The following is a 15975-nucleotide window of genomic DNA, read 5'->3' as shown; positions in this document are numbered from 1 at the left end:
GTTTGAAAATTTGGAAAGTATCAGGATTTCTGTGTTTTTTTTTTGAAGCTGCAGAAGGATCCTGAGGCATTTTGTCAGTGGAAACACATTACAGCCTAAGATAGTGGGCGACCTTCAGTAACTGCTGCTTTACACGGTCTGCTTTGGTCGGTGATTTTAAAGTCATTTGAGTCAAGCAGAACAAATTGACCGAGAAACTTAATTTTGCGGCTAATTGTGCTGCAACTAATTGTGCTGGCTGTTCAATGATGCATGGTTGATGCCTTTATTCAAGATTAAAGCTATATCAGAGCACCACAAGAAGAAAAGAGAGAGCTGGACAGAAAGGAAGCAGAAGAGGCTTGGCAGAGAGATGAGGATGGAGGGGTAAGTCACAGTGGAGGATTCGAATCATCCCATTTCTCCTGCTTTAAAACGTGTCCTCTGTCCTAAAGAGTTACGATTAGATGAACTGAAAAAATCCTGTTCCCACAAATAGCACACCTACATTCTGTTTGTTGAGTATTCATTTTGTAAAGAGTTTTAGGAAAGGGTGAAGGGGGGGGTCCGCAGAGACTGAACTACTGGCAAGAAATTAGTGCTTACACGCTTGGATGTATGAATTATAAAACTTCCCTTTCCAAACATAATTCTTGCTTTAACTCTTCTTTGCTTCCTAATTTCCCCGTGGAGATCATTACAGTGCCACGTTTCTTTTCAGTTAGCTGCCCTGTGACATCTGAAAAGAGACTGTAACTCACGTTTTATCAGAGAATTTCTCTTTGTGATGGAGACAAGCTGCAAAACTAGTTCTGTGCAAAATCAGAAGTAAAATCACTGTGTAAAGGTGGAAAAAAAAACGGCTCATACCAGCATCTTCACTGAAAGTAAAGGTGGCGTTCCCAAGAGAAACAGTGGACGCATCGTTGGGTCCATCGATGACGACCTTGGCCACCGTCACATCCCCCATGCGGGCATTATCCGAGGCGTCCGACAGCACCAGCTCGAACTCCTCAGACAGCTCATACTCGCTGTCGTCGATGAGCCTGACGTCGCAGGTGGACATGCTGACGCCGGGGCCAAAGATGACGCGGTTGTCGTTGGTCATACCTCGGCTCTTGTAGTCGGAGCCGGACTCCAGAGCATGGAGGCTGCTGCCCTGAGCCGACTTGGCCACAGTGTAGCAGAGAGCAGACACGGTGCTGGAGGCGTCACCTGAAATGAGAGTTGGGGGTCACTGCTGGGTCCTTTACCTTCTTTCCTGTGTTTCTGTGTGAGGTGATTTATTTAGAAACTGATCTTCTATAAGTGTTGTTCAAAATTCCTAGATCTTGCTTTTATATTCTAGCCAAGATACAAAGAAACCAAATATGTGGGAGTGAATTTCCAGAAATTAGTAAAAAAAAAAGATGCACAAAATGTGAAATGTATGGAATAAAAATGCAAACGTGTCAGATACGTGAAAAGAAACACACAGAGGAGTCTCTTCTGTTAAAACGAGCCAGGGAAGTTAAACAGGAAGTTTGTACAGTGATCCTCACCTTTCCTCTCGATGGGGGCGTGGATGAATCCGGTGCTTTCATTAACGTGGTAGGTTTTCTTATCAAACTGCAGAGTTGGTTCGTCCTCGGTGTCGTTGATGTTGACGACGGCGCGCGTGTTCACGCCCAGCAGCGCGTACACGGGCATGCTCAGCTCCACGTGGAAGCTCTCGGTTCCCTCAAACACCTTGTCGTCGTTAATGACGATGGTGCACACCTTGGAGTCCTCACGCTCATCAAACTGTACCTGTGAGTGGAGGCAACAGCAGAGACACCCTTCAACATGAAATTATGCTTTTGTTGACAATTATGTAATAATGCTACGGGAAAAACGGCTGAAAGCAGGAGAAAAAAACACATGGAGGCAGGAAAATAAGATTAATGGGTTCATTTAATGAAAATAATGGAAGACTGTTTTCTAAGAGGAAAAAAAAAAACCCAACAAGGATAAAAATTCAGGGTTACCTGTCCTGCATATTCCACATAGTCCTGCTGGCCTGGATGTGATCCAACGCTGCTGGTTGAGGTGGCGCTGCCCTGTTCGGTGCGGCAGAGCACGATGGCGTACTGGTTGAGGTTACCTGTCCGCTTCACCGTCACCGCCACCGTGCCGGCCTTCTCGCTCACATTGTAGCTGTGGAACCATCGAAGGAAAGTGACAGATTAAATAAATAGATAAGAGCCAGAAGCCTGGACAGGTGAACACGTCACATAGAACACAGACCTTTTGTGGTCGAAGCTGATGAGGGACCACTGGATGTGGAAGACGTTGTCGCTGACCACGTTGGGTTTGCTGTCCTTGACCAGAAACTTGAAATTGTCCATGGTTTCCTGAACGTTGTCCTGATGCAGCACATAGCGGATCAGACCCAGGTTGATATCGGCTAGAAAGGAACAGGCTCTGGTTAATAATGATCGAACAGTGAGTTCACTTAACTTCATTGATTCAGATATTGTTTCTATCACACGTCACATACTGGAAGGAAGAATATGGGAACACCCTGATGTGAAATGTGAAAAGATGTAGTTCTGATATCAAAGTAGGACACTGCAGCAGGTAGGGAGCAGGGAGAACCAGATTTGGACAATTGTCCTGAAAGACAAACAGCACTGATGTTCACCCAGGACGTCACTTCGACCTAACTGTGTGGAAAGAGGCAACCAGAAAAAACCCTGTCCCTGTGGGGACTGAGTCTTAATAACAAAAACCTTTGTGAAGAATCTATTTTCTGTGAAATAATGACGCCACAATTTTCAGCCTCCAGCCTTTTTCTATTACTTGAGCAAAATTAAAAAAAAAAAAAAAAAACTTGAAAATGAAGATGAAAGTCATCACTGGCTCACAATTTCTGCTCCTTTATACTTTCCAGAGGAGGCTGGAGAGAAGGTAATACAGTGTAATTGAAGGCTGAAAGCCAAAAACCAGGATGAGAGTCCCTGTGCAGGAAAGCTGCTCAAATGACCTTCAGGAAGTCCAGAATCAACACTTCCACTGATTAACAGCAAACAGGACTGACATCCAGAGCAACAATATCCTGAAGCACATTTTCAGTGTGCAAGCACGTGGCGGAGTAAATGCAGTGTGCACGAGTGAATCTCACCCACCTTACTCATATGTTCTCTCAGGGTAAAGGTTTATTTGAATTACTAGATTAGTTATCATTAAGAAAAGTATGTTTATAAGTTCCAAATCGATAATGCAACACATCAAAGTGACTGTTTCAAGTTGCTCTCCAGCCTGGAGGATCAACATTTCACAAAAGTACGCTGACACTGATCCCTGGCTGCAGCCCAAAGGTGAAGATAAGCAGACTCGTGATGAGAGCTCTGCTGATTACAGCAGCAAACTGGCTGGGAAAACATGGGCAAAGGGAAACTGAAGATAAGACACTTCCAAGGCTGCTGAGGTGCCTTTGAACAAAACTTTTTTTAGTGAAGAGAAGACAGGCCGGACAGGTTCAAGGTTGAGTTGAACCTTTCTCCATCACTCCAAACTGTGGGTGACTTTAAATCAAAAGAAAAATGTTAGGGAGGAAAATTGGATCTAAACCAAAGAGCAGCAGCTTCCAAACTCTGCTCTGGTGCCAAATTCCAAGATAAATCTAAAAAAGTCCCAAGTTCATATCAGGTAAGAGAAAGAAAATTATTTGTATGTAAGAAACAAAGACATGGGGCCTGTGTACCTTGTGTGAATGTGGTGATGGGGTTGCCAGGTTTCAGCTTGCTCTCCAGGAAGCCGTGCTTTGGCTCAGTGGTGATTTCATAAACCAGCTGTCCGTCATCTGTGTCTGGGTCCATGGTCAGCAGCTCCTTCTTGGTGATCAGGTTGGTGGCCTGAGGGAAGTTAAACAGTTACTCATGATGCTTACTGCTGTAATGGCTCCAAAGCTGCAAAGGAAAAGAAAGCTAGAAGCTCAGCGGTAAATGAATGAAGTGACATTTTCACAATGTCCACAAACTGATTGGGTTTCATTGTGATGAGGTCTTTTAACCAGCAGGGGGAGTGAGTCGATTACACATTATCAGCAGTGATGGCGCTAATGTCAGTGCTCATTCAAACCTTTTTAAAGTGTCCAGTGAAAGCAGTGGTGACCAATGAAAGCTGATAAATTAGAAATATATTTCCGTCTCTGGGCTCCTTTTTACATCTATTAAATATCCATTAAACAAGACAAAGCACATTTGAAGATGTTTATAAAAATGTGACCCTGCGAAAGGAAGATTTGTACCTTGTTGTCCATGTATTCCAGCCACTGCAAACCCAGGTTGGTGACAATTCGAGGTGTGCCATCGTCAACTGGTAGAATATCGATCTTGAACTTCTGGGGAGCAGCTGTCACGATCTGAAAAACCAAAAAAAAAAAAAAGTCAATGTTCTGAAAAAACTTTAAAAATCAGCAGCAACATGTGGCTGCAGAACGAGTCATTAAAACAGACAAATGGAAAAGTTCTTGTAAACTGGATATAGACTGAGTGTCACAGTGACAAAAACAAGCTCTGTGTGCTGTTACTTTATTGATCTGTTGCCCATCAAACTCTGATGACAGGCTAAATCAGATGAGCTGATCCAATATTACCAGCTACTGCACTGTGTGCAAGGAGCATGAGGGAACACAGAGGGAACAACGATGGACTGAAAGATGGATTCATCCACATGATTTATAGGAGCTCATTCATTTTTTAATAACAGGGCAGCTCCAGTGGGAACAAATTCACCTCAAACACCGGCAGAGTTAACGCCACGAACCATCTCCTGAGCGGCAGAACACGTGTGACCATCGAGCCAAATGTCCTCAGGCGATGGAAAGATAATAAACACAAGCCTGAGAAGCGTGTGTGTGTGTGTGTGTGTGTGTATGACTGGGGATATCAGTACTTGCCTGCTGTCATTCAATTTAATCACACGGACTATTAGCAGTGACAGGTGGTGGAGGGCGGCTAAATTGACAAACGGAGGAGTCAATTCACCCTGAGGCTTGCTCATAACTACCACCATAAAGCTGACATTACCAGCACACACATACAGGTGTTCATACTTCTGTCCTTGTGAGGACCCTTACTTCACTACATTCTAGACCAGTGGCTTCTGGTCTAACCCAGTAAATGACCACAGGATCACAAAGCCAGATTAATCTAAGGGATTACAAGACGACTGCCGGAGTAAGAAACAGGTAAATAAAAAATTCTGCTACATACGTTTTCAGAATTTTTCTATAACTTTTCCTTTTTCTTGTACAGTTTTACCTCTGCAACCTCAGGCCTCTAAAAACATTCAAATGAATCAATCTGTGAGAGTAAAGTTACTGTGCTTTGAGCACATTACCTCATATTAAGATGGACAAAGCAATGACATTCTCACTCTCCAGGTTATTATCACTTTCTAAACATGTCTACATTTTACTTTTCAAAAAATGCTCTCGGGTTCTAAAGATGTCCTAACGTTCCATAAAAGTTCCTCAGTTTCCAAAATATCCTCGCTTCTCAAAAAATACATTCGCTTTCTGATTATGTTCTCACTCTGCAAAAATGTCTTCACTTTTCAAAATGTGGCCACACTTTCCAAAAATTCTCCCAAATATATCCTCCAAGCTTTCCAAGAATGTTCTCACTTCAAAATGTCCTCCCTCTCCTGTTCTCCAACAAAGTCCTCACAGAGACAGAAGTATAAGAACACAAACACACACGCACAAAATGCTGATTCACCCCTACTGTCATAAAAAGGTCAGAGCAGCGTCTACCCACACACACACACACACACACACACACACACACACACACGTAGACGTGCACCCATGAATCCCACAACTCTACTAATTCAATCATCCAGCTGTAATAAAAAAGTCAGGAAGCAGACACACACGCCAACACACAATCAAACTAATTTGAGCTTCCTGCTGTGGTAAAAATGTCAGCACACATACACACATCACACACACACACACACACACACACACACGCTGTTACCTCTTTGCCGCCCTCCTCCACCATGAAGAGCAGGTTGGTGCCGTCAGCCACCGTAAAGGTGAAGCGGTCCTTCAGCGAGTTGGAGCCGTCGTGGTTGTAGCTGATGCGGTTCTGGTAGATGTCGTCCATGGTGAAGCTGCTGGTCTGTCGGTAGTGTTGGCCGTTGCTCGTGCGCTCGATGGTGCCATGGCGAGGAGCCTGGACGATGGCGAAGACGACGGACTCCGCCTGGAGGAAGTTACGTTACGGGGAAAGGAATGAATGAGAGGTCAGAAAGAGAAATGGAAATCGGGAACATTGGTTTTAGGTGTTGGCTTCTCAAAAGTCATACTGTTTATTAAAAAAACATTCATTCTAATTATGTAAAAAAAATCATTGGGGAGAAAATCTGTTGAAAATGAACAACGGGTAAGATTTTTATCAACCGGAAAAATCTCTCTTGCATTAATTATCCAGTTGCTGTCACTGTTGTTGTGTCCACCTACATACAAATCTAATCTGCAGTTGAATACTTTCAGTTCTTCAGTAGCTACTGAAAGTCCTTCTTCGAGATGAAGACAATCTCTAATTTGGAAAAAGGAAATTGCAATGATCACAAAATAACTCCTGGAGACTTATTTTAGCCCTGTGAGTCACAGATTGGTGGGAATGACGATGGAAGGCCTTTGAGAAACAGAAAATAGTCTTTGGAAAGTTGTTACAGCAGAAATGTCGCAGTTAAGCTAAGCTGCTGCTGACCAACTATCATTTAGAAGTCAACTAATTAAACAAAGAAATAAAATAAATAGCATCCCACCTCGGTGTCTGCATCCGTGGCCTTCAGCTCAAATTCAGTGATGGTTTTCCTCACACCCTCCTGGACCCTCATGCCAGGGACCTGGAGCAGAGGCAGGGAGTCGTCTACCGGTTTGATGGTAATGTAGAAGGTCTGGGCAACCTGGAGAAAACATACACAGAACAACATGAATCCGCTTTGAAAACAAAACAGAAAGCGTAACTCTTCCTCAGTGGCTGTAATTACACTTTTTTTTCTTTCTAAGTTTCTGTTCTGTTAAAGTTCTGCTTCTTCCACCTCCATGAGGCAACAGCGCTCCTTTTATTTACCAGGAAATATAATTTACAGACTTACAGCAAGTTTAGGATTACTTTTGTCACAGTCCGATGAAAACCAAACTTGGTGATTTGGAAATTTTTAATATAAATTTATTTCCTTTATGTGTTGATTCCTGCTTCTAAAATAGGTTCACATTCATTCAAACCTGCCATAAAACATTTCGTGCATAGAACTGTGCTAAAAACAGAGTAACTTTGAAAACCCACTTGATTTGTATTCACACTGCTGGAGACTCACATTAGCATCAGCTGAATGCATTGTTGCACAAAATGAAGCGAAGCCAGTGTGAATAATAACTATTTCAATATACATATAGTGATGTGAGTTCTGCTTTAAAAACGTGAACCTACCATTCACTGGATTATCTGGAAACAGGGTTTTGAGGTTCAGCCACAGATGATACGACACACTGATCGGAGATGGTGCCGAACACGTAAAGATGATGAATATGCATCACTTTTCCAACAAACAAAAAGTGAACAGGCCTCCCGACCGGAGAGAGGAGAGTTAACAAAAGCACCAAACCACTTCACCAACACTAACCACTACAGTGGCCACAAAGCCTCCACACACTGCAGTCAGCCAGGCGTGAAGGCCAAATGACCTTTTTCACACGTTTACTCAAGTCCTTGTGTTCCTCATTAGTCTGGATTAGCAAGGCAGATTTATGCATGAGGTGAACTGGAAAGGCTGGAGTGCCACTTCCTCACCACTTTGAAAGCTTAGGGGTTTGTTGGATTTGATTTATATTTATATTTATATTTTATAAAACCCTTTAGGTCTTGTTTTTAAAGGGAATTACTGTGCTGTGGATCAGAAACCTGTTTCTGATCCTTTAAATAAAGGAATGTTACAAATTTTTTTCAGGCTAAGAAGCTTTTAGTCAAAACAAGCTAAAAACGAAACAGTCTGAAGGACGTTTTATCTAACTTACACTATATTTAACCTCTTTTGCCAGGTTTTGATACGAGGTCACAAACAGACATTGCTTCATTTTAAGGCAGCACTGGTCAGGAAGCTGTACACAGGGGGTGGGAGCTCAAAGGTGGGATCAAACTGAACCAAACCAAGTTTATTTATGTTTATTTTATTTATTTTTTTTATCCCTTTGTTTCCCTCTCATTCACCTCATTTGTCCCGTCAGATACGGTGAAGGAGAACTGGTCAGCGTGTTTCTCTTCTTCGCTGGTGTGGACGTACTGGACACTGCGCGACGCCAGATCGGCCTGGGTGAATGTGCCGATTCTGGTGCCTGACAGAGGGAGAAAAACAGCTGTTAGCCGAGTTGAAACAATCAGCAAACGATCATCTCCTTCCCCTTTCTCTGAACACCCACACACTCATCCTGACACACATATACACAAAAAACATCATTAGGACATCCATTCCTTCCCTCTCTCTCTTTGAACGCATGCTGTCACACTCACTTGTCAGTTGTTTTCTGCCCAATTGTTCAGCGTCTATCTGCATTGTATGTTTTTGTTTTTTTTTTGTTATCTTTTCTATTTTGGCATCAGATGGTTTTGTAAGCCCCCCCTTGGCACTTCCTCTCAGAGCTCACACTGTGTTCTCTGTCTCTTCTCCTTTTTGGCTTTTATCATTTTAATGAGCAAATAAACTAAACTGAAACTAAAGTTAAACCTATCTAACGAGGCTCCAGCTCCTCTTCACTCTCCGACGCCTCCACAGACTAAAACTCAGCAGGAAACCTGATCAGATTTGATAGCAACAATCAAACATCACTCTGTGTGAAACTAAGAGCAGTCGTCTAAAAAAAGAAACAAAGCATTGTTTGTAAATCTTATTTCTGCTTATTTATTATGGCTGGAAAGGTCTCAGAAAGGAGATAATGCCTCAATGTATTTATGGTTATGTTTGATATATATTGTGTGACATTGATATAAATTAAATTGTTATGTATGATGAATACCAAAGAGGAGATTTCCATTTTCTCTGATTTTCATCTCTGGTATTTCATTTTCTACCACAGCAGACAGTTTAACAAATCAAACGCCATCATATAAATCGCTCTATTAATACCAGATGTGTGTAGACAGGTTTTTATGCTTGGAAATGAAACCATGTGATTTGAAACTAACATTTTACCATTAACTTCTGTTATATTTTAAATTGGACAGTTAGTGTTTGTTACAGGCCTGTCACTGTGTGAGGGGATATTCAGTAATCTATAAATGAACCTTTCACGCTGCCGGTGACTTTGATGTGAAAGCAATAACTTGTTGAATATTGCGACCCAGTGATGGCATCAAAGTTATTTCCCTAAGCAGGCGGGATGGAAGTAAAGTTATTTCCCTGCACAGATGGGAGGAATTCTCCAAAATAAAAATAAAATAATGAATAAATAAATAAAAAAACCTCCCACTGGAGCAGGCCAAATATTACACAAGGAGAGGAATAACTCATTCAACGTGTCACCGAGGCCTTGAGGAAATGGAAAAGGAGGCTTTTCAGCATCAATCTTCTTCGTGTCAACTGTTGACACAGTGAAACCAGCAGAAGTCTATGGTCCTCCCAGCTCGTGCCATCAATTTCCTGGCCAGGCAGGCAGGGAGACAGAAGCAATATTCTCAGTCAGTGATGAAAATCCTGCCCTTTTTTCCCATCATATTAAAGGGAATTGTATTTTCCATTTCATTTGTCTTGACAAAAAATAGCTGGAAAAAGTTTTTGTGTCCCAGAGATCTAAAGACGGCTGAATGGTGCGTTGGCAAACTGTTGTGTGTGCAAATCTGCTTTAATTCCATGATATGAGCACAATAAAAACGTTCAGTAAATGCTGTGAGGAAGATGGAGAAAAGCCTGGTCTGAAAATGGCCGACAGATGTTGCATGCAAGTTGCTCGAAGTCCATCAATGCAGAACTTTTTCACCTTTTTCTGTGGTTGCATTGCAGTTTTTACACTGTGATTGATGTTCAATAGATAAGCAGATTGATCTCACTGACTCTGACTCAATATTTACACTGTCTTCTGTGGTGCAGTGGTGGAGCTGACAACAGTCTCTCACAGGAGTGACATGAAGGAAAATGTCACCGCTGCAGGGCCACTGAAGTCTCGACAGAGGCCGATGAAAAGCTGAACTTTAGGATCGAACAACAAACGATGCATCTATTCTTTTGTCACATACATCAGTGCTGCAGACTCTTTTCTACTTTGGTGAAAGTCAGAGCTACACGTCCTGCTCCAAACTGTGACTTCTACTCTGAAGGAAGTCGCAGTGAACCTAATAGGAAACTAAGGTGAGGCCGAGGATCGCTGTCTTCACTGATTTGTACGACAGGTGCCTTTTGACAAACACTCCAGCTGAGTGGGAATCACGACCTCAGACAGTTAATTCATTCATCTGTCTGTGGTGTTACCTTGACGTTCCTCGCAGGCTGACAGCCGGTCCCAGAGGAACAGGAAGTTAGCTGTGTGTGTTAGCATCGAGTGACAGACTGGCTGAACGGCTGGCAGTAATTATCCAGAGCTGGGTCTGTGGCTCTGAGGTGAGCCGATGCTCAAAGATCGGAGAGCGGTGTTAACATCCCACTCATTAGCATGCTGCGGGAGCGTTCAGCGATGTGGGGAATCCATTCAGCCGGGGCACAAATGCTCAATTGCACAGAAGCTAATAATCACCTCTTTGTGGTTGGAGGATGCAACTCAACTCACACTGACATTTTCCTTTTTGCTTTCAATTCTCTTTTTGCATGAAAGCAGTTTAATGGAGACACGAGAGAATTTGTTTTTATTTCAAAGTGGAAATAAAAACATTCTGCAGTGAATTTGACGGTGCAGAGGAAATGTGCATTTATTAGGCTGTTTGTCAAGAAATTTAGTTAAGGCAGCAGTCATTCAACATATCTGTGTGTGTGTGTGTGTGTGTCTGTGTGTGTGTGTGTGTGTGTGTGTGTGTGTGTGTGTGTATCTGAGGTAGACACAGAAAAACACTCATTCACTCTGTGATGAGTCTGCTGGACTTGCTTCAGACTCATATACCATAAATTCATACACAGAAAGGTTCATTTTGTCTTTGATAATTAACTATACACACACACACACACACACACACACACACACACACACACACACACACACACACGCACACGCACACGCACACACACACACACACACACACACACACCTATCCCGGCCTACCTGGGTTGGTGGCGTGCTCCAGGTGACCCAGGGCTGTCTGTTTGGTGATGCGGTAGATGAGCTCGCCCGGCTCGCTGTCCTGGTCGCTGGCCGACAGCTGCAGCGTGGTTATCTTCTTCATCGAGTTTTCATCCAGCACCAGGCCTTTGTTCACCACCACTGACGGAGGAAGACGGTCCTCTGCAGGAGAGAAGAAGCAGGTTAGTCACAGATGAAGGAAGGAAAGAAGAGGCCCCTCCAAGCAAATATTTATGAGTAAAACCATAGTGGGATTTGGTGGAAACTATTCATCCAAAAAGGAAATAAAAATATTAGGAGTCAGTTTCTCATTCTGGTAAAAAAAAGAAAAAAAAGATGGACTGAAGCAGTGGATGTTACAGAAGCTGAGACTGATTTACAGAGGCAGTCAGGAAAGAGAGAAGATAAGAAGAGCAGAGCGGCACATTAGGAACCAGAGACACTGAGAAACGACACGAGTACAAGTTCAAAACCGGAAAAGGTTAAGTTGGGTGAGGGCACATGAGGAGGTGTGAGAAGGTTTGAGAGATTTAGACCAACGGATTAAGAAAGTCTGAGAGAAAGGCAGGGAAGTAATCGGAGAGCAGTGTGGTAGGAAGAGATATGGACAATGAACTCATCTCAGAGAGGAGATGTGAAAAAAGGAAAGGAATAATACAGGACAGGATAAAGAGTGAGCTGGGAAAGATATGAGAGAATCAGGACTCTGTTCAACCGTGAGTGACAGACAATCCTTCAGTCTCCAGCAGCTTCTGATGCAGCCGGTGCAGAAGTCTTTTTAACTGCTGAACCGCTGCTGCCGTTTGGCACAGGCCCCAGAAGGAAGAGGCCGGATACACAAACTCCTGGTGAGTTTCCAGCCGTCAAAGCAAGAATCTGTCAACCATCCAGCTGACTGAGAGACACTTAAGTTTTATGATTCATTGGACGACTTCTGCATGAACGTCTTTCGTTAACAGCAGCAGAGAGGGACATGGAAAAGGACGATTTCTCATAATATGGTGGATGTATTAAAAATAGGTGGAAACCCAGTGGAAAATATAGGTAACCCTCTGAGACTCAAGGTAAACTCACCTAAGTTTGGCCACATTTTACTGCAGCCCTGACTTCTGAGAGAAAACTTAACAAGCTGTCAAAGCAGGTCGGATATAAATATCACTACGAGGTATTTAGGTGAAAATTTACCATCGGTGGTTTATACAGAAAGTGGCTCTACACAATTCGTATTCCGGATGAGTCCGCGGTGCAGTGGCACATCAGTAAGCAGGCAGGAGAAAGGGATAAATCTGTAGTAATTGCCTTCTCTTCTCCACCAAACGAAGGAACACTTCAGCCTTTCTTTTAGCACTGCAGGGGACAGAGGACGGAGGAAACCCTACCGAGCACACTGATGAAGAAGGACTGGTCGATCAGTTTGTTGCCCTCTGGATCGACCAGGTTGAACTTGAATTGGAGGCTGCCTCCCTTCTCCCCTTTCTCGTGGCTGTACTGCAGCAGGCCTGCACGACACACACAGGAACACGGCTTAATGTCGCATTGCACAACATGTAAAACACTGCTGGAAAAAAAAAAATCATCATCATATTAAACCGCAGGCATGAGCAGGATCATTGCAATCAAACGAGACCATTAAAGAGAGCACCGGCAGCTTTCAGCATCCTCCGCTCCTCATTTTACTTTGAGTCACATGGTTGGATTTGGAGGGAAATCTGCTGAACTGCTTTGAGTCATGTTAGAGCAACAGGTAGAGGGCGCTGTTCCTCCACAGCACACAGCAGAAGCTTTCAGAGGGACTGTTGGTGGAAGAACTAAATAAAATCACTTCAGATATTTTTACTGATCATTGAAGGCAAACACAAAACCTTTGAATGAAGAAGCAACATCATCCTCAAACAGCAAGTGGATTCATGGGAAATGTGGTTTTAATTTTAGATAAATACTAGCACTAACGAAGAGCGAACTCGAGGAAAGCAGGAGAAAGACAGAAGACAAGAAACAGAAAAGAGAACGACAACAATAAGAGAAACATTTAGAAAACAAGATGGCACCTTTGTTGACGTCCTCCTGCGTGAAGCTGTGAACGGGACCTTTGACAGAGATCTTCTCCACACGCCCGCTCTTGCTGAGCTGCAGTTTTCCGGCCGGAGGGTCTTTGGTCAGGACGTACCTGAGCTTCAGGCTGTCAGAGTCGACGTCTGTGGCCTTCAGGTTCTGCTCTGTGATCTTAGACGAAGATCCTGAAATAATTCAGAGCGCGTGGTTCCTGTTTGTCCCTTTGAATGATTACACACACTATCACAACATAGACACAGACTCCAGCTTGAGTTTTGATGGATTTTTTCTTTGGATGTTTCTTTAAATTCAGTGAAGCTTGTTGTCTAACTTACAATCTTTGAGTCTGTTTCTTGTCTTTTCCTCTACTCAGAAATAGAACATTGGCTTTCAGTGAACCCGGATTTGAAAAAGCAAATAATAGCAGCTTACACCCACTTGAAGCCAGTGAAACATGTTTCTCTGTATTCAAAACATTCAGAACATTTTCAAGGCCTTAATTTAAGATTTTTTTTTCCCCAGGAGTCTCACCAGCCGGGAGCTGCAGGCCCCTGTTGACGGTCATTCGGGGTCCTTCGGTTCTCCTGACGTCCATGGTGAACTCGAGACGTCCTGTGTGAGTGTAGATGCCATCTGTGAGGGTGAAGCCCATTTCGTCGGCGCCCCCGCTGACGATTTCAGGTGTGTACACCAGCAGCTGGTCCAGGACGTCCTGGTAGGTAAAGGTAGAACCCTGCGTGAGGATCCGTCCGTTCTCCAGCGGCTGAGAGTAGAACTGTCGTCTGCGGAGTTTCCCTGAGGGAAATAAGAGATTAATGAAGCTCTGGTTTTGAAGAGGGTGTAGGTGTGTGTATGTGTGCACGCGCTAATAGCAGCTGAGCAAAGAAGAACCTCACAGCGCATCTGGTAAAGTACCATGATTATCTTAGTCAAATGGAGGATGTTTGACTTTTTCATGCAGTACATGCGAGACAAGGCAGGTCTTTGTAGAAACTAATGAGACTTTTTAGATTCCACTAAATTACACCGCTTCTTAAATCAAAGTCCAGGTTTAAATGGGATTTCAGCCTAAATCCTGGAGCATAATGAGAGGACACACACACAGAGACAAGCAGTCACACACACACACACACACACACACACGCACGCACACACACACAGAGACATCCAGTCACACACACACACACACACACACACACACACACACACACACACACACACACACACACACACACGCACACACACACACACACACACACACACACGCACACACACACACACACACACACACACACGCACGCACGCACACACACACAGACATCCAGTCACACACACACAGACTCTCTCCTTTTCCCTCCGAGACATACATTTTTAAAATATTTGCAGTTTAATGTCTCTACATTCTTCTAAAACAGAGCCCGGGCCAATTTTTTTTAAAAAAGAAGACAGTATATGCTGCCTGATGTCTGAGGGTATTTATTGCTTTTATTAAATAAAAGCAGTGGAGAGATAACAGGAAATAAGGCAAACGAGAGATGGGGGTCGTCATGGTCCGGACACAAAGTTGGAGTTCGTCACTGGCGCTTTAACCTCTGGTTCATCAACTCAGTCCCTGATTATCATTTTCAACATTAAAACATTAACACATAAACTGAGCTGCTATCATTTCAAACTTTTTCTGTACCAATACCAAAACCAGAAGTTAAAACTTTACCCACATTATTATGTATGAAACCGACAGCGACGCCGCTCTGGATTGTTCCGGCCCACTTTCACCCTTGAGTATACGTGTATGTGGCTTTTTTTGATATAAAATAAATGGTAACACTGCAGACTGCACATATTCCTGTTTTTGTAGTTTTTTAATTTATTTTCAACATCTGTTAGCCCGGTGGACGAATAAATGAAAATGAATTCCAGGGATGTTGGTTCGACTGATTCATTTGTTTGCAGATATGAAACAGGTTTGATAGATGAGGTAACTGTGTGGGCGTGTGCTGAGGTCTTGCAGCCTCCTGACATCTTTGTTATGTTAGAAAGTCTCTCTCTCTCTCTCTCTCTCTCTCGCTGATAAATCTGTGCACGCTTCTGTGTGTGTGTGTGTTAGATGCTAGGACAGAGGAGAGGTAGCCTGTTAAAACGATGACCTGCCTGGGACTCATCGTCCTGTATGAAATCACTCCTCTCCTGCTCTGTCCCATCAGTTGAACACGCCGGTGGTTTTATGGCGGCGGTACACTCGGTTTCACCCGCTGCTTTATGGTGCTTTTACTGGGTGAGTGGGGAAAGCGGGAGGTGCTCTGTTATGAGGAACGTCTCAAAGCAGGTGTCTGGCAGGACAGTGGACAAATTAGAGAGGGGGACGGGTTGAAAATATCACCCAGCAAGAACCAAATGGATGTTTTTGGTGGGATAATCGGTGAGGGTCATCTGCTGCTGCGGCTTTTTGAGCGCCATCATCAACACCACAGATTCTCATTTCATACTGTTGTGGAAAAAGAATGGAACATTTTCCTCTTGGCTTATTATGGGGTTCATTTTTTTTTTTTTTTTTTTTTTTTAGCAAATTGAGCATTAAATGGCTTTTTTAACAATCAAGAAACACAAACATCAGACATTTAAAAATTTTCCTCTCTCCTTTATTCTCC

General features: G+C 43.3%; 1 protein-coding gene across 1 annotated transcript in view; it reads right to left on the bottom strand.

The window, feature by feature from the left end:
- The window catches only part of fras1 (Fraser extracellular matrix complex subunit 1), a 183316-nt gene that overhangs the window by 9195 nt on the left and 158146 nt on the right, over positions 1-15975 (bottom strand). Inside the window, exons 43-55 of the mRNA XM_041042921.1 lie at positions 13859-14122; positions 13324-13512; positions 12655-12774; positions 11258-11437; positions 8226-8350; positions 6781-6921; positions 5985-6212; positions 4250-4363; positions 3704-3854; positions 2245-2404; positions 1986-2154; positions 1521-1767; positions 850-1194 (exon numbers count right to left, since the gene is read on the bottom strand). Coding sequence (XP_040898855.1) covers positions 850-1194; positions 1521-1767; positions 1986-2154; positions 2245-2404; positions 3704-3854; positions 4250-4363; positions 5985-6212; positions 6781-6921; positions 8226-8350; positions 11258-11437; positions 12655-12774; positions 13324-13512; positions 13859-14122 — 2433 coding nt within the window. The remainder of the gene's footprint in view (positions 1-849; positions 1195-1520; positions 1768-1985; positions 2155-2244; positions 2405-3703; positions 3855-4249; positions 4364-5984; positions 6213-6780; positions 6922-8225; positions 8351-11257; positions 11438-12654; positions 12775-13323; positions 13513-13858; positions 14123-15975) is intronic.

Source organism: Toxotes jaculatrix, chromosome 7 (assembly GCF_017976425.1).
Source record: "Toxotes jaculatrix isolate fToxJac2 chromosome 7, fToxJac2.pri, whole genome shotgun sequence".
NCBI classification, from domain to species: domain Eukaryota; kingdom Metazoa; phylum Chordata; class Actinopteri; family Toxotidae; genus Toxotes; species Toxotes jaculatrix.
This window is presented reverse-complemented; position numbering and strand designations above follow the sequence as displayed.